Source organism: Brienomyrus brachyistius, unplaced genomic scaffold, assembly GCF_023856365.1.
Source record: "Brienomyrus brachyistius isolate T26 unplaced genomic scaffold, BBRACH_0.4 scaffold39, whole genome shotgun sequence".
NCBI classification, from domain to species: domain Eukaryota; kingdom Metazoa; phylum Chordata; class Actinopteri; order Osteoglossiformes; family Mormyridae; genus Brienomyrus; species Brienomyrus brachyistius.
This window is the reverse complement of record NW_026042314.1, coordinates 1,046,424-1,068,463: the sequence shown is the minus strand read 5'-3', so window position 1 is coordinate 1,068,463 and position 22,040 is coordinate 1,046,424. Positions and strand designations below refer to the sequence as shown.

General features: G+C 49.1%; 2 protein-coding genes across 8 annotated transcripts in view; one reads left to right on the top strand and one right to left on the bottom strand.

The window, feature by feature from the left end:
* Positions 1–5,489, top strand: part of LOC125722475 (protein NLRC3-like) — a 146,668-nt gene extending 141,179 nt beyond the window's left edge. For 2 of the 3 annotated variants that reach the window (XM_048998653.1, XM_048998654.1), the window contains 3 exons: positions 2,555–2,728; positions 2,843–2,889; positions 4,327–5,254. In XM_048998653.1, coding sequence (XP_048854610.1) covers positions 2,555–2,728; positions 2,843–2,889; positions 4,327–4,844 — 739 coding nt within the window. In that variant the 3' untranslated portion in view covers positions 4,845–5,254. Of the gene's footprint in view, positions 1–2,554; positions 2,729–2,842; positions 2,890–4,326 lie in introns of all 3 variants that reach the window. The other variant, XM_048998651.1, reaches the window with a different exon arrangement.
* The window catches only part of LOC125722471 (NACHT, LRR and PYD domains-containing protein 12-like), a 243,911-nt gene that overhangs the window by 99,163 nt on the left and 122,708 nt on the right, over positions 1–22,040 (bottom strand). The window lies entirely within an intron of this gene.

Here is a 22,040-nt window from a genome sequence, read left to right as displayed (position 1 = left end):
CTTGACCTTCCCCTGTTCCACCCTGGGCTATAAGGGAACCTTCCCCAGGCGGCGCGCACTCCCGCAGGGAACCCATATGCAGAGGGACCAGAGGAAACAGCAACCGGGGTGGAAGCTGGTGAGAGACTGGTGAGAGACTGCTGATTTACCCAAGTTCTCCCTTTACCATGGCCGATGGATAAAACTAGAACAGTGGGTACCTCACAGCTCTAAGTTATTGCCTTGAATAAAGAAAGAAATAAACCAAACAGCACACTAAGCATGGACTGTTATTTTGCGGTGCGCAGGGGATGATGGGATATGTAGTCCGCCAATTCAACAAACTGCACACTATACATTACCATAAACCACTAACATCGGACTCCTTGACCCCCCCAAACGCTACTACCAACCCCAGTCATAGAGAAACCCCTTCCCTTTTTACATGCTGCCACAAGTGTTTCTATGAAGATGGCAAACAGTGAAGGAGAGAGTGGGCATGCAGGCCGTCTTCCCCATCGGAGTGTGAATGCAGGTGATGTCATCCCATCTGTGACACGGCAGCTTTGGGTGAGGTGTACAGTATTTTAACCCAGTGGGTGAAAGACTCTCCGAAGCCAAATCTATGCAATGTATTAAAGAGGAATGTCCAACTGACTGTCAGATGCCGTTTCTGCATCTAATGATGAAATCATGGTTTTAGTATGGGTATGCTGAGCAGTACTGACTAAATTAAATAATCTATGGATGTTGTCCGAGGCATGTCTTGTCTTGATGAAATCTGTCTGATCAGGATGGATTATAGTAGGAATGACTGTCTGTAACTGAGTGGCGAGAGCTTTTGTAATGATTTTCAAGTCTGTATTCATTAGTGAGAGTGGCTGGTAACTGGAGGGTTGTGTTGGGTCTGTAGGGAGCCGCCCACTGGCCCAATGGCGGAATCCAATGGCGCAGCCGAAGGCTATGAATGCGTGTCGGTCCTTCCAAGCGCTCCTAGGAATTACTTACCCTTTTTAATATACAAAATATTCTTTTAGACACATTTCAGACACCATTTTATTAATGACCTTATTTCAGTATATTGTAGTCATGACGTTTATGTTGTTCAGATTACTTCTGGACTGTCTTTTAGATTACCAACTCTAGTTTACCCCTGCCGAAGGAGTCCGCCAGATTCGCCTCGGCCGACAGGGCGATCCGTGGGCTTGTTCCACAGGGTTTGTCCTAAAGGTACAGAAATCGCCACCATTTAAGACAAAGTCAGCCTCTGATTATTCGGGTCCCTCGACCTATATAATTCCCCAAAGGCTCAGTGTCTGCCAATTACTGAGCATGTGGGTGCCTCGGAGATTAAGCCGATGTTTACCAGAACCACACGTACGTCCACCTCAGAGGCTCAGCTGGGGGCAGCCCATATCATAACATGTGTCAACCTCAGCGGCTGTGAAGGCGCACCTTTTGTTGCGGTAGTTTGTACGAGGTTTACTTTTGGCTCGTCTCAGGGACTCCGCCAATGCCGCCCATTGTCGTACCATGTGAGCATCTCAGGGACTATGCCCGGTGCCTAGGAACATATTATATGTCATTCAAACGAGAGCAAACATGCGTGTATTTGTCCCTAACATCTATGTGTGGTGAGTTATCCTGTTTATAGTGGAAAAGGTGTCAGTGTATGAAGACTGACAGCTGTTGTTGCTGTGAATTGACTATGGAACTCCGGTCACTCCGGGGGGTGAAAGGTCTTGCTTCTTCTGTGTTGCTCCAGTTATTCCTATCCAGTCTCTCAGGAGCCGGCAGGCCTTTGCCTTCCTTAAAAGGGGTGGTTTGAAGAGTTGAGTCCAGTCTTGCCTGGGTCAGCGGAGCTCTGAAATAGACTGATGCAGGCTGATCAGAGTTGGGGCCTGCAGGACCTATAAGTTTTATGTCCTTACAGGTCTTTATCAGGTCTCAATAACACTGTAATGGCCGGTAACTGGAGGGTTGTGTTGGGTGTTTATCAGGTCTCAATAACACTGTAATGATCACTGCACTCATGTTTGATGGGATTTGTGATGCATGTTTAATTTCTCTTACCAGTCAATTGAAGAGTGGAGAAAATATGTCCCAAAAATGTGTATAGATTTCCACAGGACCTTATGGAGTTCTTCTGATGTTAATGGTGCATCAAGCAGAGGTGGAGATTTCAGGTGTAGGGAGTACAAATCCAGACCAAGATTTTGTTTCAACAAACCAGTTGAGTCTCTGACTGTGACTCTTTATATTCAACTGGTTTGTTGAAACAAAATCTTGGTCTGGATTTGTACTCTCTGGACCTGAAATCTCCACCTCTGGCATCAAGGGCATCTGCTGTTTCATTGGTTAATATGGGTAAGTCTAGATTATTTAAAAATGATTCTATATCAACTGGGTCTGGTTCTTGTTCTGAGAAGTATAGGTTCTTATAAAATGTTCAAAAGATGTTAATTTTGCGTGATTATTGAAATATTTATTAGAGGAGTCACTTTTGCTTAAAAGTAATGCTTGTAATGGTGAGGTGATCTTATTTACTGGGGAGCTTTTGTCTGTCTCTCTGCAGACTGTCAGGCTGTAGAGTCACAGAAGAAGGCTGTTCTTCCTTGGCTTCAGCTCTGAGGTCAAACCCCTCACACCTGAGAGAGCTGGACCTGAGCTACAATCACCCAGGAGACTCAGGAGTGAAGCTGCTCTCTGCTGTACTGGAGGATCCCAACTGTAAACTGGAGAAGCTGCAGTGAGTACAGAGTGTGTGTCTGACACGCTACAGATACTTATGCATGTATGTGAAGAAGAGGCACCAATTAATAAATGGATACAGCAGTACTATGTCATTCTGCTTCTCCTATAGTGTGGATCACGGTGGAGAGTGCAGGACCAGACCAGGCTTACAGAAATGTAAGTGTGTTTGCATGTTTTTATTAATTATACTATGAATACTATGTTATGGTTGTATTCACACAATTGTTGTGATGAGTGTGGCTTTTTGCACTGTGTGTAGATGGATTTCCATGTTTGAGTTTAGGTGAGTTTAATGTCATTTTAGACAAACATCGAAACGAGAAACAAAATATCAGAATCATCACCAAAAACACTATCAATTCATTTAATCGTTTTTAACAATATTTTTTACAAATGCTTTATAGCTGCTTGTATTATCTTTGTGTTTGTGTGGGAGCGTAGGATGGTTAAAATATATTCTGAATTAGTTATACATGTTTAATTTCACAAAAAAATAATCCTTTGCATTTGTTCTTTTTGCGGATGCCGTGAGTGTGTGTTTTCTGTGTGAGATTTGTTAGTATTGTCCTAAGACGGCACCTGTAGGCAGTGAGTGAATTTGCATTTTAACAGGGTGGTTCTGTAACATTCATTAATATTCATGAGAAAATATTACTGATTGGTCACTGAATCCATTAATCCAGAGGAGCCCAAATCCTGTCCTGCACATTTTTGGGTTTCCCCTCATTTAACACACCTAATTCATCTCCTTGTGCTAATAACCACACAGCTCTTGAGCTGAATTATTTCATAAATAATAATCAGCCAGGCAATCATGTAGGGCTTCGCTCATGAATATTAAAAAGTTCTCCTGATCCACGGCGCTAAAAGAATTTTGCACCCGGGACGTATTGGATGTGCGGCGGAAAATATCAAATTTCATTTCGGCGCCCATGTTAACAGATTAGAGCGGCCGCGTGCGTGCGCGAGATGCGGGGCTCACACCTCGCGGCAGCGGCGCCGCATCTACAGTCACGCGCGCGGTAAGCGGTTCTCTATGGAAGCGTATTGCATTCATCTGGGAAAAATTAATTATGTTTTTCCGAATTAATGTGATAACAATCCCGTTTTTTAAGAGCAATATTTTTCTTAATTAATGAGAACCATCCTGTTTTTTATGATACACGATCTGTGCCGGAATCATCGTTTATATCAGAATCCAGGTCCAAATGTTTATTAAATATCACTTTAAACATGTAATAATGTTACTTAAATATTCTGTTATTAATGGCCATTTTCAAGCCGCACGCGCCGGAATTAGCAGTTAGAAGGAAAGACACTGACTTTAGTATTGATCTCTGGTGCCGTTTTGTGGTAAATATGCTTGTGATGAATATGTCTGATGAATGTCGCTGCTTTGTCATTTTTTAATTAAATTAATTAAGCTGTTAGTTTAGCTCGCGCCCCATTTTGGCGGCTCTTCGCGCGCCCACTTTATGTTTCATAAACTTCAGTTCCCGCTTCGTTAGGGGAAGCTGTGCTGTTTTTATATCGTACAGAAACATAAAGTACAGGCTGCCTGATGGGATTAATAATTCTTCCTCCTGCCTACAGACTCCTGCCAGCTGACGCTGGACCCCAACACAGCAAACAGACGCCTGTCTCTGTCAGGGGGGAACAGGAAGGTGAAATGGGGGGCAAAGCAGCCATATCCTGATCATCCAGAGAGATTTGACAGCATCCACCAAGTTCTGTGCAGAGAGAGTCTGACTGGCCGCTGTTACTGGGAGGCTGAGTGGGATGGAGATGCAGCCTGGATAGGAGTGACTTATAAAGGGATCAGGAGGAAAGGAGGGAGTGACTGTGAGCTTGGATACAATGACAAGTCATGGAGTCTGTACTGTGATACTGACAGTTACTCTGTCTGGCACAATAAGAAACAGACTCTCATACCCATAAAGCCCTCAGGCTCCCGCAGAGTAGGAGTGTATCTGGACTGGGGGGCTGGTGCTCTGTCCTTCTACAGAGTCTCCTCTGATGGACTGACCCTCCTGCACAGATTCACCTCCTCATTCACTGAGTCCCTCTATCCAGGGTTTTATGTTAATATAAACTCCTCAGTGTCACTGTGACGTGTTGCTGGTTCTCCTGCAAAAAGGTAAAATCTCTGCTTTTTAACCTTTATAATCCTTTTCACTCTGAAATGTACAGAACTGTGCAAAAAAAAATGATGCCAAAGTGTGTTGCTAGTTTTTATTGTTACTCTTAATTTGTTCTAATGTTAAATTGTGCTTTTTTGTTCTAAGCCAAAGTACACTTGCTACCCAGATAAACAGCTTTAAACATTTCTTTGGACTGACTAAGACTTTTGCACAGGACTGTGTGTTTGACAAAAAATAAATGACTGTTTTTAGTGAGCTGAATAACATCAAAAATATAGTTTAATATGTTTTTTTCTCTGACTAAAATGTAATTAAATGTAATCCTGGGGGGGCTATCCCCTTTTCCTGTATATGTACATTTTATGTATTTATGTCCATTTACTGTATTTCCTCCCTGTACAGTGACAATAAAGGCTTTCTGTTCTGTCCTATTAATGTCCTGCTTCAGCGTCACCCAAAGCATAACTGAGTGATATAATGAAACCACAGTCTGCTGGATTAAGTTAAATTCACTGTATTACTGCAGCTGAACATAACTGACACAATGACTGTCAATCAATGTGTATAATAATCATTTAACTGGAGACATAACAGACCGAAAAAACACTGGAAAATATAATTATGTCCTGTTACTATTCTGCTTCAGTGGATTAAAATAAATAAAATTATTATTAATATATTTCAATAAATAATGAAATTTGTTTTGTTAAAAAATTAGCACCCTTGCCACCCCCACCCCCCAGTAATAGGTCTGGTTGCTCCCCATCGGACAAAACGGACAGGTGCCCAGGCAGCCTTGCCACCCCCACCCCACTTTAAAATATCTGGTACTTGCCCCGTCGGACACAAGAGGTAGGTGCCCAGACACCCTTGCTACCCCCAACCCACAGTAAAAGGTCTGCTTGCTGGACCATCGAACAGAAGAGGTTGGTTCCCAGGCAGCCTTGCCACCCCCACCCCATTGTAAACGGTATGTTGGCTGCCCTGTCGGACAAAACGGGCAGGTGCCCAGGCAGCCTTGCCACCCCCACTGCACTGTTAACAGTCTGGTTGCTGCCCCGTCGGACAGAAGAGGCAGGTGCCCAGGCTGCCTTGCCACCCCCACCCCACTGTGGAAGGTCTGCTTGTTGCCCCATCGGACAGAACAGGCAAGTGCCCAGTCTCCCTTGCCACCCCCACCCCACTGTGGAAGGTCTGCTTGTTGCCCCATCGGACAGAACGGGCAGGTTCCCAGGCAGCCTTGACACCCCCACCACACTGTAAAAAATTCTGGTTATGCCCCCATCATAGATAAAGGGCAGGTTACCAGGCAGCCTTGCCACCCCCACCCTACTTTAAAAAAATCTGCTTATGCCCCCATCATACATAAAGGGAAGTATCCCAGGCACTCTTACCCCCCCACCCCACTTGTAAAAGGTCTGGTTGTTGCCCCGTCGGACAGAAGAGGTTGGTGCCCAGGCAGCCTTGTCACACCCACCCCACTGTAAAAGTTCTGGTTACTCCCTCGTCGGGGAGAACGGACAGGTGCCCAGACACACTTGCCACCCCCACCCCACTGTAAAAGGTCTGATAGCTGCCCCATCGGACACAAGAGGTAGGTGCCCAGGCAGCCTTGCCACCGCAACACAACTGTAAAAGGTCTGTTTGCTGCCCCATCGGACAGAAGGGGCAGGTGCCCAGGCAGCCTTGCCACCCCCACCCCATTGTAAAAAATTCTGGTTATGCCCCCGTCATACAGAAAGGGCAGGATCCCAGGCAGCCTTGCCACCCCTACCCCACTGTAAAAAATTCTGGTTATGCCCCCGTCAAACAGAAAGGGCAGGATCCCAGGCAGCCTTACCACCCCCACGCCACTGTAAAAAAATCTGGTTATGCCCCCGTCATACAGAAAGGGAAGGTTCCCAGGCACCCTTGCCACCCCCACCCCACAGTAAAAGGTCTGCTTGCTCCCTCGTCGGACAGAACGGGCAGGTGCCCAGGAAGCCTTGCCACCCCCACCCCACTGTAAAAGGTCTGCTTGCTCCCCCGTCGGGGAGAACTGGCAGGTGCCCAGGCAGCCTTGCCACCCCCACCCCACTGTAAAAGGTCTGATTACTCCCCCGTCGGGGAGAACTGGCAGGTGCCCAGGCAGCCTTGCCACCCCCACCCCACTGTAAAAGGTCTGCTTGCTCCCCCGTCGGACAGAACTGGCAGGTGCCCAGTCAGCATTGGAACCCCCACCCCACTGTAAAAGGTCTTGTTGCTGCCCCGTCGGACACAACAGGCAGGTGCCCAGGCAGCCTTGCCACCCCCACCCCACTGTGGAAGATCTGCTTGCTGCCCCATCGGACAGAACGGGCAAGTGCCCAGGCAACCTTACCACCCCCACCCCACTGTAAAAGCTCTGGTTGCTGCCCCGTTCGATAGAAGGGGCAGGTGCCCAGGCAGCCTTGCCACCCCCACCACACTGAAAAAAATTCTGGTTATGCCCCCGTCATACATAAAGGGCAGGTTCCCAGACAGCCTTGCCACCCCCAGCCCACTGTAAAAAATTCTGGTTATGCTCCCGTCATACAGAAAGGGCAGGTTCCCAGGCACTCTTGCCACCCCCACCCCACTGTTAAAGGTCTGGTTGCTGCCCCATCGGACAGAAGAGGTTGGTGCCCAGGCACCCTTGCCACCCTCAACCCACTGTAAAAGCTCTGGTAGCTGCCCCGTCGGACAGAAAGGCAAGGTGCCCAGACACCCTTGCCACCCCCACCCCACAGTAAAAGGTGTGATTAATCCCCCGTCGGGGAGAACCGGCAGGTGCCCAAGCAGCCTTACCACCCCCACCCCACAGTAAAAGGTCTGATTAATCCCCCGTCGGGGAGAACCGGCAGGTGCCCAGGCAGCTTTGCCACCCCCACCCCACTGTAAAAAATCCTGGTAGCTGCCCCGTCGGACAGAAAGGCAAGGTGCCCAGACACACTTGCCACCCCCATCTCACTGTAAAAGGTCTGGTTATGCCCCCGTCAGACAGAACGGGCAGGTGCCCAGGCAGCCTTGCCACCCCCACCCCACTGTAAAAAATTATGGTTATGCCCCCGTCAGACAGAACGGGCAGGTGCCCAGGCAGCCTTGCCACCCCCACCCCACTGTAAAAAATTCTGGTTATGCCCCGGTCATACAGAAAGGCCAGATTCCCAGGCAACCTTGCCACCCCCACCACACTGTAAAAGGTCTGGTTGTTGCCTTGTCGGACAGAACGGGCAGGTGCCCAGGCAGCCTTGCCACCCCCACCCCACTGTAAAAGGTCTGGATGTTGCCCCGTCGAACGAACGGGCAGGTGCCCAGGCAGCCTTGCCACCCCCACCCCACTGTAAAAGGTCTGGATGTTGCCCCGTCGAACCGAACGGGCAGGTGCCCAGGCACCCTTGCCACCCCCACCCCACTGTAAAAGGTCTGGTTGTTGCCTTGTCGGACAGAACGGGCAGGTGCCCAGGCAGCCTTGCCACCCCCACCCCACTGTAAAAGGTCTGGTTGTTGCCTTGTCGGACAGAACGGGCAGGTGCCCAGGCAGCCTTGCCACCCCCACCCCACTGTAAAAGGTCTGGATGTTGCCCCGTCGAACCGAACGGGCAGGTGTCCAGGCACCCTTGCCACCCCCACCCCACTGTAAAAGCTCTGGTAGCTGCCTCGTCAGACAGAACGGGCAGGTGCCCAGGCAGCCTTGCCACCCCCACCCCACTGTAAAAGGTCTGGATGTTGCCCCGTCGAACCGAACGGGCAGGTGTCCAGGCACCCTTGCCACCCCCACCCCACTGTAAAAGCTCTGGTAGCTGCCTCGTCAGACAGAACGGGCAGGTGCCCAGGCAGCCTTGCCACCCCCCACCCCACTGTAAAAGCTCTGGTAGCTGCCTCGTCAGACAGAACGGGCAGGTGCCCAGGAAGCCTTGCCACCCCCACCCCACAGTAAAAGATCTGTTTGCTGCCCCGTCGGACACAAGAGGTAGGTGCCCAGCCACCCTTGCCACCCCCACCCCACTGTAAAAAATTCTGGTTATGCCCCCGTCATAAAGAAAGGGCAGGTTCCCAGGCACCCTTGCCACCCCCACCCCACTGTAAAAGGTCTGGATGTTGCCCCGTCGAACCGAACGGGCAGGTGTCCAGGCACCCTTGCCACCCCCCACCCCACTGTAAAAGGTCTGGTTGTTGCCTTGTCGGACAGAACGGGCAGGTGCCCAGGCAGCCTTGCCACCCCCACCCCACTGTAAAAGGTCTGGTTGTTGCCTTGTCGGACAGAACGGGCAGGTGCCCAGGCAGCCTTGCCACCCCCCACCCCACTGTAAAAGGTCTGGATGTTGCCCCGTCGAACCGAACGGGCAGGTGTCCAGGCACCCTTGCCACCCCCACCCCACTGTAAAAGCTCTGGTAGCTGCCTCGTCAGACAGAACGGGCAGGTGCCCAGGCAGCCTTGCCACCCCCACCCCACTGTAAAAGTTCTGGTAGCTGCCCAGTCGGACAGAAGGGGCAGGTGCCCAGGAAGCCTTGCCACCCCCCACCCCACAGTAAAAGATCTGTTTGCTGCCCCGTCGGACACAAGAGGTAGGTGCCCAGCCACCCTTGCCACCCCCACCCCACTGTAAAAAATTCTGGTTATGCCCCCGTCATACAGAAAGGGCAGGATCCCAGGCAGCCTTGCCACCCCTACCCCACTGTAAAAAATTCTGGTTGTGCCCCCGTCATACAGAAAGGGCAGGTTCCCTGGCACTCTTGCCACCCCCACCCCACAGTAAAAGGTCTGCTTGCTCCCCCATCGGACAGAACGGGCAGGTGCCCAGTCAGCATTGGCATCCCCACCCCTCTGTAAAAGCTCTGGTTGCTGACCCGTTCGACAGAAGGGGCAGGTGCCCAGGCAGCCTTGCCACCCCCACCACACTGAAAAAAATTCTGGTTATGCCCCCGTCATAAAGAAAGGGCAGGTTTCCAGGCACTCTTGCCACCTCCACCCCGCTGTAAAAGGTCTGGTTGCTGCCCCATCGGACAGAAGAGGCTGGTGCCCAGGCACCCTTGCCACCCTCACCGGACTATTAAAATTCTGGTAGCTGCCCCGTCGGACAGAAAGGCAAGGTGCCCAGGCAGCCTTGCCACCCCCACCCCACTGTAAAAAATTCTGGTTGCTCCCCCGTTGGACAGAACAGGTAGGTGCCCAGGCAGCCTTGACACGCCCACCCCACAGTAAAAAGTCTGCTTGCTCCCCCGTCGGAGAGAACAGGCAGGTGCCCAGGCAGCCTTGCCACCCCCACCCCACTGCAAAAGTTCTATTTATAGCCCCGTCGGACAGAACGGAGGCTGCCCAGGCAGCCTTGCCACCCCTACCTCATTGTAAAAGGTCTGATAGCTGCCCCATCGGACACAAGAGGTAGGTGCCCAGGCACCCTTCCCACCCACGCCCCACTGAAAAAGCTCTGGTAGCTGCCCCGTCGGACACAAGAGGTAGGTGCCCAGGCAGCCTTGCCACCCCCACCCCATTGTAAACGGTATGTTTGCTGCCCCGTCGGACAAAACGGGCAGGTGCCCAGGCAGCCTTGCCACTCCCACCCAACTGTAAAAGCTCTGGTAGCTGCCCCGTCGGACAGAAAGGCAAGGTGCCCAGACAGCCTTGCCAACCCCACCCCACTGTAAAAGCTCTGGTTGCTGCCCCATCGGACAGAAGAGGCTGGTGCCCAGGCACCCTTGCCACCCCCACCCCACTGAAAAAGGTCTGATTAATCCCCCGTCGGGGAGAACCGGCAGGTGCCCAGGCAGCCTTGCCTCCCCCACCCCACTGTAAAAGGTCTGGTTATGCCCCCGTCAGACAGAACGGGCAGGAGCCCAGGCAGCCTTGCCACCCCCTCCCCACTGTAAATGGTCTGGTTATGCCCCCGTCAGACAGAACGGGCAGGAGCCCAGGCAGCCTTGCCACCCCCTCCCCACTGTAAATGGTCTGGTTATGCCCCCGTCAGACAGAACGGGCAGGAGCCCAGGCAGCCTTGCCACCCCCTCCCCACTGTAAATGGTCTGGTTATGCCCCCGTCAGACAGAACGGGCAGGAGCCCAGGCAGCCTTGCCTCCCCCACCCCACTGTAAAATGTCTGGTTATGCCCCCGTCAGACAAAACGGGCAGGAGCCCAGGCAGCCTTGCCACCCCCACCCCACTGTAAAAGGTCTGGTTATGCCCCCGTCAGATAGAACGGGCAGGAACCCAGGCACCCTTGCCACCCCCACCCCTCTGTAAAAGATATGGTTATGCCCCCTTCGGACAGAACGGGCAGGTGCCCAGACACCCTTGCCACCCCCACCCCACTGTAAAAGATATGGTTACGCCTCCTTCTGACAGAGGGGGCATGTGCCCATGCACCTTTACTCCTCTGCCCCCACTTATCTGTTACTCAGATAAATTGATACATAGATAGATACTGAACCCCTCCCACGCCCGGCTGGCAAAAGCCACTAAATTTATCTGCATGCATTATCATTAATAACAGACGTGTAAAAATATACACAGACACCCATTGACAATCCACCATTGGATTCATTATCTATTGCAGTTTAACATTCTATACAGTGACTGTAGTCAATTATAATGTCTCTCTATCAAGCTGCTACCATATTTCTTACCTCCACTGGACACGTCAATTCACTGCAAAGCGATCATTCCGGAAACAGTGTGTACTTTTCAGTGACGCAGATTACTAAATAAAATAGGATCAGAATTAAATTATAAGAAAGCGGATATATGCGCGATATAAAATATAATTACTCCATTTTAAAGGGACATATCTTTTTATGCAAGTTTGTAACTAGCAGTCATTTGCATTCTTTCATAGTAAAAAAAAAATAATAATAATATTATGAACCATAAATCATCCATATATTTTGCAGGAACAGACATCGCGCCGCTGAAGTTTTAGATGAACGTGATGTTGCCGTTTCCTGCCGGCGAAATTAAAAATCCACGACAGCAGCGGTTAGATGCAGCGTGTGCAGCGGTCATATTTACGGACAAAATCAAGCTGCTGACTATGACTTAGTTTGTGGTTAATTGATTCATAAGTAACAGCATAATACTACGTTATTTGTGCTTATAAAGTGTTACCGATGAGAAAACACTTTGAAAATCAGTAAATAACATTTTCTCTTGCCTTGACTCTAAATCAGACATAGACATGTTTGAGTAGATTACCAGGTTTCCTCTGGTTATTGCACTTACCGCACACAATATGAAGAAAATGTAAGTGATCCGAAATCTCCATGCAATGAATTAGCATCCTGTGAGTATCAAGTGCTGCACCCCCTACCATTAGCAATGGGCATCAGATCACTGTATTCAACAGGGTGAGGGGTAATTCAGGAAGGACGAGTGTATTATTATAAAACAGATTGATAAATCAGCTTGTTTAAGCAGTTATTACTGTGTGTCTTGTTCAATCATCCAACATACTTTCCCAGCTGGCAGCTTTCAAAGAGGATTGACCTCATTGTTCCTGCAAACCTCGACATTTATGAAGGCCTCTATACCTTAACAAGCTTACGATTAAATGCAGCACGGCCCGTGATGTCCTGTCTGGATGTCTGGAGGTGATTTTCTGTACTGAGTTAGATGAAATGCATGAATCTATTTCCAAAAGCTGTTTATCTGGGTCCCCGCGATGGGGCCCCTTGGATATGGTGCCAGTATCTCACAGGCCTTGGACACCGAATCACTCAGGCATTTCTGAGTCGCATCTTTATTTAGCCTGATCTTTATTTTTTGTCTGGCAAATTTAACAAAAACCAGTGTGTGGCCTGAATGACACACTAATGAAAGCTAATTCAGTGGCAGGAAAAGGTTTCCCGCTTATTTACATATATTTCAGAGGTTCACAGGGCTGCCTGCTGTGACATTTTCAATTCGAGACAAATCTGCACACGCATTTACATGTATGTAACAGTTTTATTACCTTGTAAATAGTCTGTAGGGTTTGCAAGCTACCAAAATGCCTTTGATGTAACTAAGTATAAATTCATAATAGAATAATATAGAATTGCCTATCCAGGAACAATGGGCGCAGGTGGGAACCAACCCTGGGGGGAACCAACATACCGCAGGGCACACACACTCACACAGCCACACTCACTCAAGTACAGGGCCAATTCAGAGACACCAGTCAGCCAACCCTGAACGCCTTTGGACTGTGGGAGGAGACCGGAGCAGCACTGAAACACCTCACTCCAAACGGGCTTCAGTGCAGGTAATATATTAAGGCAGTGTTATGGCGGGGCGTCTGTGATGGGGGGGTGAGAGGTGGTGTTCAGGCTTAATCCAAAGTAGATTAGTGGGTCTCATTAGGAACAGCGACGACCTGCCCTATAGAGAGGAGGTGAAGAGACTGGTGGGATGGTGCAGTGACAACAGCCTGATCCTGAATGTGGAGAAGACCAAGGAGATGATCATGGACTTCAGGAGGAAACAGCCCAGTCATTCAGCACTCGTCACTGACAACAGTGCTGTGGAGGTGGTCAGCAGTGTCAGATTCCTGGGGGTGCAGATAACTGACAGTCTGGACTGGTCACCAAACACTATCATCACCGGTTAAACGGGCTCAGCAGCGTTTGCACTTCCTGCACCGGATGAAGAGAGCTTTCCTCTCCCATCCTCAGCACCTTCTACGGAGGCACCATAGAGAGCGTGCTGACCAGCTGCATCTCCAACTGGTTTGGCAGCTCGAAAACCTCAGACAGGAAATGGCTGCAGAGAGTGGTGAGGACTGCAGAGAGGGTCATCGGGACTTCTCTTCTATCCATCCAGGACATTGCGCACAAACACTGTCTCAGCAGAGCCCGTGACATCATCAGAGACTCCGCCCACCCCCACCACGGACTGTTCGCCCTGCTGCCCTCTGGGAAGAGGCTTTGCAGCATCAGGACCAGGACAGTCAGAATCTATAATAGTTTCATTCCTCAAGCCATTAGACTCCTGAACTCTCAATAACTCATAGCAGCCCCCCCTACACACACACACACTCCGCCTCTCTCCATCCATTCACACGTCACTTTCAAGAGCTGCTTCTTTTTAATAGTCTAGTGCAATATGTCTGAAACGGTGATGTACACTGGTGTTTGCTGCTATAGTGCTGTTCATATATTTTTATGCATATTCTATGTTAATTCCGCTTTAATTTTTTTTATATACACTCTACTGGGCCGATGATGAGTCAATGCACCGTAATTTTGCTCTGATGTGCACTAACCGGTGTATGTTCTGAATGACAATGAAGTAGCTATTCTATTCTATTCTATGTCTGGATAAGTTTGGGCTGGAATACAGAGAGAAGCTGGTGGCCAAAGCAGTGACGGGTCATGAGTGGCAGATGCTCTGGGGTCCAAACAGGAGTTAGAGAGTGTGGTAGAAAAATTTTAAATATAACACTTAGAATAAAAGTCGGACCTCTCAGTTTGGTGAGTAAAGGAAATCTCTTTTATTCCAGCAATCCAGCAAAGCCTCCCGTCACACTCTGGCACTTGGTACCAAGTCACCCGGAGCTCACAGAGCAACCAGCTGATAAACCATAACTCCCAATTCCCAATAAGGGTGTCTAAATCCTGATTGGTCACAAAAGACCAACAAACTGAGCTCAAACATATAACAAACACAATTCTCCTGCTCTATTGGTTCACCTTGGTGGCAAGGTAAAATCCACCCATCTAGCTCAGTTTACCAGAATATGTCTCAACTGCTAGGCTCCTACTTGAGATATGTATATAGATATTGATTACATGACATTGAATCACTATTAATGTTTGGGTGTTCCATTGATTAATGATTAACACATTGACGTACTGTTATTAAATCACTGCAAATACATGGTTAACATATGATTAATATGATTAACATAATTACTTATACATTTGCACTACCGCATAGCTTGCTATATATTGTTTGCCACAACTATTCTATAAAGCTATAACTCGCTGTGCACCAGTTGGCGCAGCTTCGAATCTCTCCCTGCAGGTGGTCCCCCCCCCCCCTTTTGTTCCGCCGTCTGCCTCTCCAAGGTCTGAGCTTTCTTCAGGGTCTGCGAAACTTACTGCAGGCAGCTATCGCGAAGCGAGGTCACACAGTATCCAAAACAATCTCTTCTTCCCTAGGGCCTAAGACATAACAGACCCAATATGCCTCCCTCCCGGGCTACCAATGTCCAATTTTACTTCCACATCTGTCTCAAGGTTAGGAAAAAAAAAAATTTGACAGTGCGTGAAAACAATGAGACTATGACAAATACCTGTCCCACCATATACTGTAAAACAATGATATAGATGTAATAAATTATTATAGAGCCCAGCCTCTCAGTGACGAGATAACCATCAATTCATAGCAGTACTATTGAGAGCCAAGTTCATTTTGCCTTCTTTTTCCTCAAACATTGAAGAGCTCGGCAAAGCTTCAGTTAAAAGTCTTAAAAATTATCTTCTTGGTCCACAGCCTCTTCGTGAACTTGTGTGACAAGAGAAATTGTGTGACATGGATCATATGTTTTGCGATTAAAACTTCTGATGGCTCCATTCATGACTGAGGATCAGTTAATGTTAAACCTGCATTTCTTCAGATGGTTTACGTTGGTTGCAAGATCTTGCAAAATATCTCTTGCTGGCAGAGAACTTTGTGTTGTTCTTCAGGATCAAACAAAACACAGGTAGTTTAGCATGTGGCATTATGTGTTGTTAATGGTACAGATAATTGCACAGACAATGGCACAGAACTTAAGCTCACAATTATCATATTTATTATATTATAAAGAGATTGTGATATATATACAATAAGCAGAATAAATTATCAAACTTCTGTAAGCTGTGTTGCTAAGCTGTCATCTGTTATTCATTTAACCCCCTCCTCTCAGATTAAACATTTTATTGTTATTAGATTGTTATTTATTGTTATTAGAGTCATTGCACATTCCATGGATGAAGAAACGTGACAGCCAGCACCACCACTAAATATCTCAATATTGTACTAACCTTACGCTCTGGATGCTTGCCAGTGCGGCGTGATTCAGTTCCTCGTCATCAGAAGACACATCAGACAGTGCAGCCACTACTGAAAGGTAGTCATCATAGTTTGCTGGTTGATGAATCGTTGTGGTAGTTGAGGTAGAGGGTAGTACAGAACATGTACTGGGATAAAAAGTGCTTTGGCAGGGTGAGTTTGAGTTATTTTTACACATTAAGACAATCATCTGAGGATGTTCTTCCAAATGACGAGGTAGAAGGCTGATTTTTGAACGGGGTGCTTTCAAGTGAGTATACTGGTAGTTGACTAAAAGAACTGCTTGTGGTACTGTGGTTGGGGGAGAAACTGCTTTGAGAGGTCAGTGTAGGAGTTCGAGTGTATAATGCCTCACTCCTGCAGTGGTTAGCACTGTTGTCTCACACCTCTGGGACCCAGGTTTGAGTCTCTGCCTGGGTCACATGTGTGTGGAGTTTGCATGTTCTCCCCATGTCGTCGTGGGGTTTCCTCCGGTTTCCCCCCACAGTCCAAAAACATGCTGAGGCTAATTGAAGTTGCTAACTTGCCCGTCGGTGTGCATGTGTGTGTGAGTGGTGTGTGAGTGTGCCCTGTGATGGGCTGGCCCCCCATCCTGGGTTGTTCCCTGCCTCGTGCCCATTGCTTCTGGGATAGGCTCCGGACCCCCCGCGACCCAGTAGGATAAGGAACCACACACTGCTCAAGCTTAATTATCATATTTTAACTAATTGAACTCATCTGCACTGTACCTAAGCTCTTTCACACATTACATCCATCCATTATCTATCTATCTATTTATTTATATTGTCTACATGCTTGACTCAGCATTGCACATCTCCAGTGAAAAATAAATCTTTGTATCTTTACCTTTAGATGTTTATTTGTGTGTGTTTTGTTTATGTGATGATACCCCCACACGAAAAGAAATTCCTTGTACTTCTCTGTCCTGGGCGAATAAAAAAATTCTGATTCTGAAAAGGTATGAAAAAAGAAGCGATAAAGACCTAGGAAATAACTGCAGATTCCAAACTAGCTCTGGCATTAACCTCAACACAAAAAGAGTGTCCTGGGAGGTTCATGGATGGGCTTCCATGGCCAAGCCGCTGCATGCAGGCCTCACATCACCAAGCATAATGCCAGTCATCCGATAAAGTGGTGTAAAGCATGCTGCCACTAGACTGTGGCGCAGTGGAAATGTGATCTGTGGAGTGATGAATCACACTTCTCTGTCTGGCAGTCAGATGGATGAATCTGGGATTTGCCAGGAGAACCTTACCTGCCTGACTGCATTGTGCCGACTGTAAAGTTTGGTGGAGGAGGGATAATGGTGTGGGGTTGTGTTTCATGGGCTTGGCTAGGCCGCTTAGTTACACTGAAGGGAACTCTTAACGCTTCAGCATACCAAGACATTTTGGATAATTCTACGCTTCCAGCTTTATGGGAACAGTTTGGGGAAGGAAGGCCCTTTTCTATTTCAGCATGACTGTGTCCCAGTACAAAAAGCAATGTCCATAAAGACATGGTTGGGTGAGTTTCGTGTGGTAGAACTTCACTGGCCAACACAGAGCCCTGACCTCAACTCCATCGAGCACCTTTGGGATGGTTGATTGCGAACCAGACCTTCACATTCAACACCAGTGCCTGACCCCACAAATGCTCTTCTGGTTGATTGGGCAAAAATTTCCACAAACACACTTGTGGAAAGCCTTCACAGAAGAGTGGCAGCTGTTATACAGTAGCTGCAAAGGACCAGCTCCATATTGGTGCCTATGGATTTAGAATGGGATGTCATTAAAGTTAGGTGCAATGGCCAGGTGTCCCAATACATTTGTCCATATAGTGTATCTTTCCTTTGACAGGACAGACTACTAATTGCACCTCCCTGTATGTGTATGCTACTTTTAAATATATCTCAGTAATAAATGCACACCTGGAAGATGGATGATAAATCTCCTTTATGTGGATCTAAATTACGTCTTTTCACTTGGTCTAAAACAAACATCCATACATCCTTACATGTTGTAATTATTTACATTATGTTAATGGGATGTAAATGTATTAGTTTTCATGCATAATTCTTACTGAATCATGGATAGTATCCATCCATCCATCCATCCATCATCTCCCGCTTAATCCGGAGTCGGGTCGCGGGGGCAGCAGCCTCAGCAGGGAGACCCAGACTTCCCTCTCCCCGGCCACTTCGTCCAGCTCCTCTGGGGGGATCCCGAGGCGTTCCCAGGCCAGCCGAGAGACATAGTCTCTCCAGCGTGTCCTGGGTCTTCCCCGGGGTCTCCTCCCAGTGGGACATGCCCGGAATTCCTCCCCAGGGAGGCGTCCCGGAGGCATCCTGATCAGATGCCCGAGCCACCTCATCTGGCTCCTCTCGATGCGGAGGAGCAGCGGCTCTACTCTGAGTCCCTCCCGAATGACTGAGCTCCTCACCCTATCTCTAAGGGAGAGCCCAGCCACCCTGCGGAGGAAACTCATTTCGGCCGCTTGTACCCGCGATCTCGTTCTTTCGGTCACTACCCAAAGCTCATGACCATAGGTGAGGGTAGGAACGTAGATCGACTGGTAAATCGAGAGCTTCGCCTTTTGGCTCAGCTCTCTCTTCACCATGACAGACCGATGCAGCGCCCGCATGACTGCTGACGCCGCACCGATCCGCCTGTCGATCTCCCGCTCCATCGTTCCCCCACTCGTGAACAAGATCCCGAGATACTTAAACTCCTCCACTTGGGGGAGGACCCCATCCCCAACCCGGAGAGAGCATTCTACCCTTTTCCGGCTGAGAACCATGGTCTCGGATTTGGAGGTGCTGATTCTCATCCCAGCCGCTTCGCACTCGGCTGCGAACTGCTCCAGTGAGAGCTGAAGGTCACGGCTCGATGAGGCCAATAGAACCACATCATCCGCAAAAAGCAGAGACCTAATCCTGAGGTCACTGAACCGGACGCCCTCAACGCCCTGGCTGCGCCTAGAAATTCTGTCCATAAAAACTATGAACAGAATCGGTGACAAAGGGCAGCCCTGACGGAGTCCAACCCTCACCGGAAACGAGTCCGACTTATTGCCGCCCATGCGGACCAAACTCATACAGGGACCGAACCGCCCTTAAAAGGGAGCCCGTTACCGCATACTCCCGGAGCACTCCCCACAGGATCCCCCGAGGGACACGGTCGAATGCCTTCTCCAAGTCCACAAAACACATGTAGACTGGTCGGGCAAACTCCCATGAACCCTCCAGAACCCTGCTGAGAGTATAGAGCTGGTCCACTGTTCCACGGCCAGGGCGAAAACCACACTGCTCCTCCTGAATCCGAGGTTCGACAATCCGGCGGACCCTCCTTTCCAGGACCCCCGAATAGACCTTGCCAGGGAGGCTGAGGAGTGTGATCCCCCTGTAGTTGGAGCACACCCTCCGGTCCCCCTTCTTAAAGAGGGGGACCACCACCCCGGTCTGCCAATCCAGAGGCACTGCCCCCGATGTCCACGCGATGCTGCAGATGCGTGTCAGCCAGGACAGCCCCGCAGCATCCAGAGCCTTGAGGAACTCTGGGCGAATCTCGTCCACCCCCGGGGCCCGGCCACCGAGGAGCTTTTTGACCACCTCAGCGACCTCCACCCCCGAGATAGGCGAGTCCACCCCCAAGTCCCCACACTCTGCTTCCATATCGGAAGGCGTGTCGGTGGGATTGAGGAGGTCTTCGAAGTACTCCCTCCACCGACCCAAAACGTCCCGAGCTGAGGTCAGCAGCGCACCATCCCCACCATAAATAGTGTTGATGCTGCACCGCTTTCCCGCCCGGAGCCGCCGGATCGTGGAACAGAATCTCCTCGAAACCATCCGGAAGTCGTTCTCCATGGCCTCACCAAACTCCTCCCACACCCGAGTTTTTGCCTCAGCGACCGCCAAAGCCGCATTCCGCTTGGCTTGCCGGTAGCCGTCAGCTGCGTCTGGAGTCCCACAGGCCAGAAAGGCCCGATAAGACTCCTTCTTCAGCTTGACGGCATCCCTTACCACCGGTGTCCACCAGCGGGTTCGAGGATTGCCGCCGCGACAGGCACCGACCACCTTACGGCCGCAGCTCCGGTCAGCCGCCTCCACAATGGAGGCACGGAACATGGCCCATTCGGACTCAATGTCCCCCGCCTCCCCCGGGATATGGGAGAAGTTCTGCTGGAGGTAGTTGGAGTTGAAACTCTCCCTGACAGGGGATTCCGCCAGACGTTCCCAGCAGACCCTCACTATACGCTTGGGCCTGCCAGGCCTGGCCGGCTTCCTCCCCCACCAGCGGAGCCAACCCACCACCAGGTAGTGATCGGTTGACAGCTCCGCCCCTCTCTTCACCCGAGTGTCCAAAACATGCGGCCGCAAGTCCGACGACACGACTACAAAGTCGGTCATCGAACTGCGGCCTAGGGTGTCCTGGTGCCAAGTGCACATATGGACACCCTTATGCTTGAACATGGTGTTCATTATGGACAGTCCGTGACGAGCACAGAAGTCCAATAACAAAACACCGCTCGGGTTCAGATCGGGGGGGGCGTTCCTCCCAATCACGCCCCTCCAGGTCTCACTGTCGCTGCCCACGTGAGCATTGAAGTCCCCCAGAAGAACAAGGGAGTCCCCAGGAGGAGCGCTCTCCAACACCCCTTCCAAGGACTCCAAAAAGGGTGGGTATTCTGAACTGCTGTTTCGCACATAAGCGCAAATAACAGTCAGGACCCGTCCCCCCACCCGAAGGCGGAGGGAGGCTACCCGCCTCTATCTCGTCCAATGCGGTAAACCCCAATGTACAGGCACCCAGCCTGGGGGCAATAAGTATGCCCACGCCCGCTCGGCGCCTCTCCCCGCGGGCAACTCCAGAGTGGAAAAGGGTCCAACCCCCCTCAAGGAGACTGGTTCCAGAGCCCAAGCCGCGCGTCGAGGTGAGTCCGACTATATCTAGCCGGAACTTCACAACCTCGCGTACCAGCTCAGGCTCTTTCCCCATCAGAGAGGTGACATTCCATGTCCCTAGAGCTAGCTTCTGCAGCCGAGGATCGGACCGCCAAGGTCCTCATGGATAGTAGTTCCACACAAATAGAATATTCTGAAAATGACATTCTTTGTATGTGTTCCGAGGATATACGCGTAATATAGTTGAGTTAATTTTACTGAATGTCCCCATGTTTAATTAAACCAACTGAATCACTTTCATTCAACTTGAATTAGGCATATAACCTAGCAGCCGCTGTGATTTACTTTATTCACCGTAATGAAGAAGACTCTGCCAAACACTCACTTTACTGGATGTTTGCTCTTTGTAATACAATTTGAACTGCTGTGGCTGTTCATGCAATCTGAACAACTCATTTGAATTAAAAATGAATTAAATGAATAAAAAATTATTTTTTTTAAATGTTGGCTCAGAAGTTTCTTAAACTTGTCTCTGGAGTGGTGTAATACATTTTAAGGGTGGGGTTGAGTTTTGTTTCAAGGCTACAGTAGGTCGACTACCAGGCACAGCAGATGATGGGTATTACATGCCGAAAGGCAACAGGAAAGTTGTTTTCACACTTCAGTGTAAAACGAGAGCATCATGCAAGAACATGTAATAAAAAAAACTAACAAGACAAGTTTTATACTCTTGCCCTATTCAACACCATTATGGTGGATTAAAGAAAATCAAAGGAAATACCATATCATGCTATGCAAATATACATCTAACATTATCAACAGTTTACTAATAATACTAACCTTTACACCATATTTACTGATTAGGCATATTTGCTTGCTGCCAGCACTGTTTAAAATGACGAGGGAAAAAAGCCAAAGTATCAACACTGCCCTTACCCCACCTCATGCATACACTTGTATAGGAAACATTCACCTGTACTCTGCCTCAAACACACACAAGATGTACTCTGCTAAGAGCAAACACATGCATACTCTGCCATGGGCACACACACACCACGCGCACTCACACGCACACGTATTACGCCCTCACGTTTCCTACCTGCTTTTCACCCTCATTGTTTCTCCATTGTTTGTTGTATTTTGTTTTATGTAATAAATAAATAAAGACATTTCTATTCAATCATTTTTGTTTTTTGGCCATTCAGATAAGACAGAAGCCAGCACATTATCCGAATAACTCTCAAAGCCTTTAGATGCA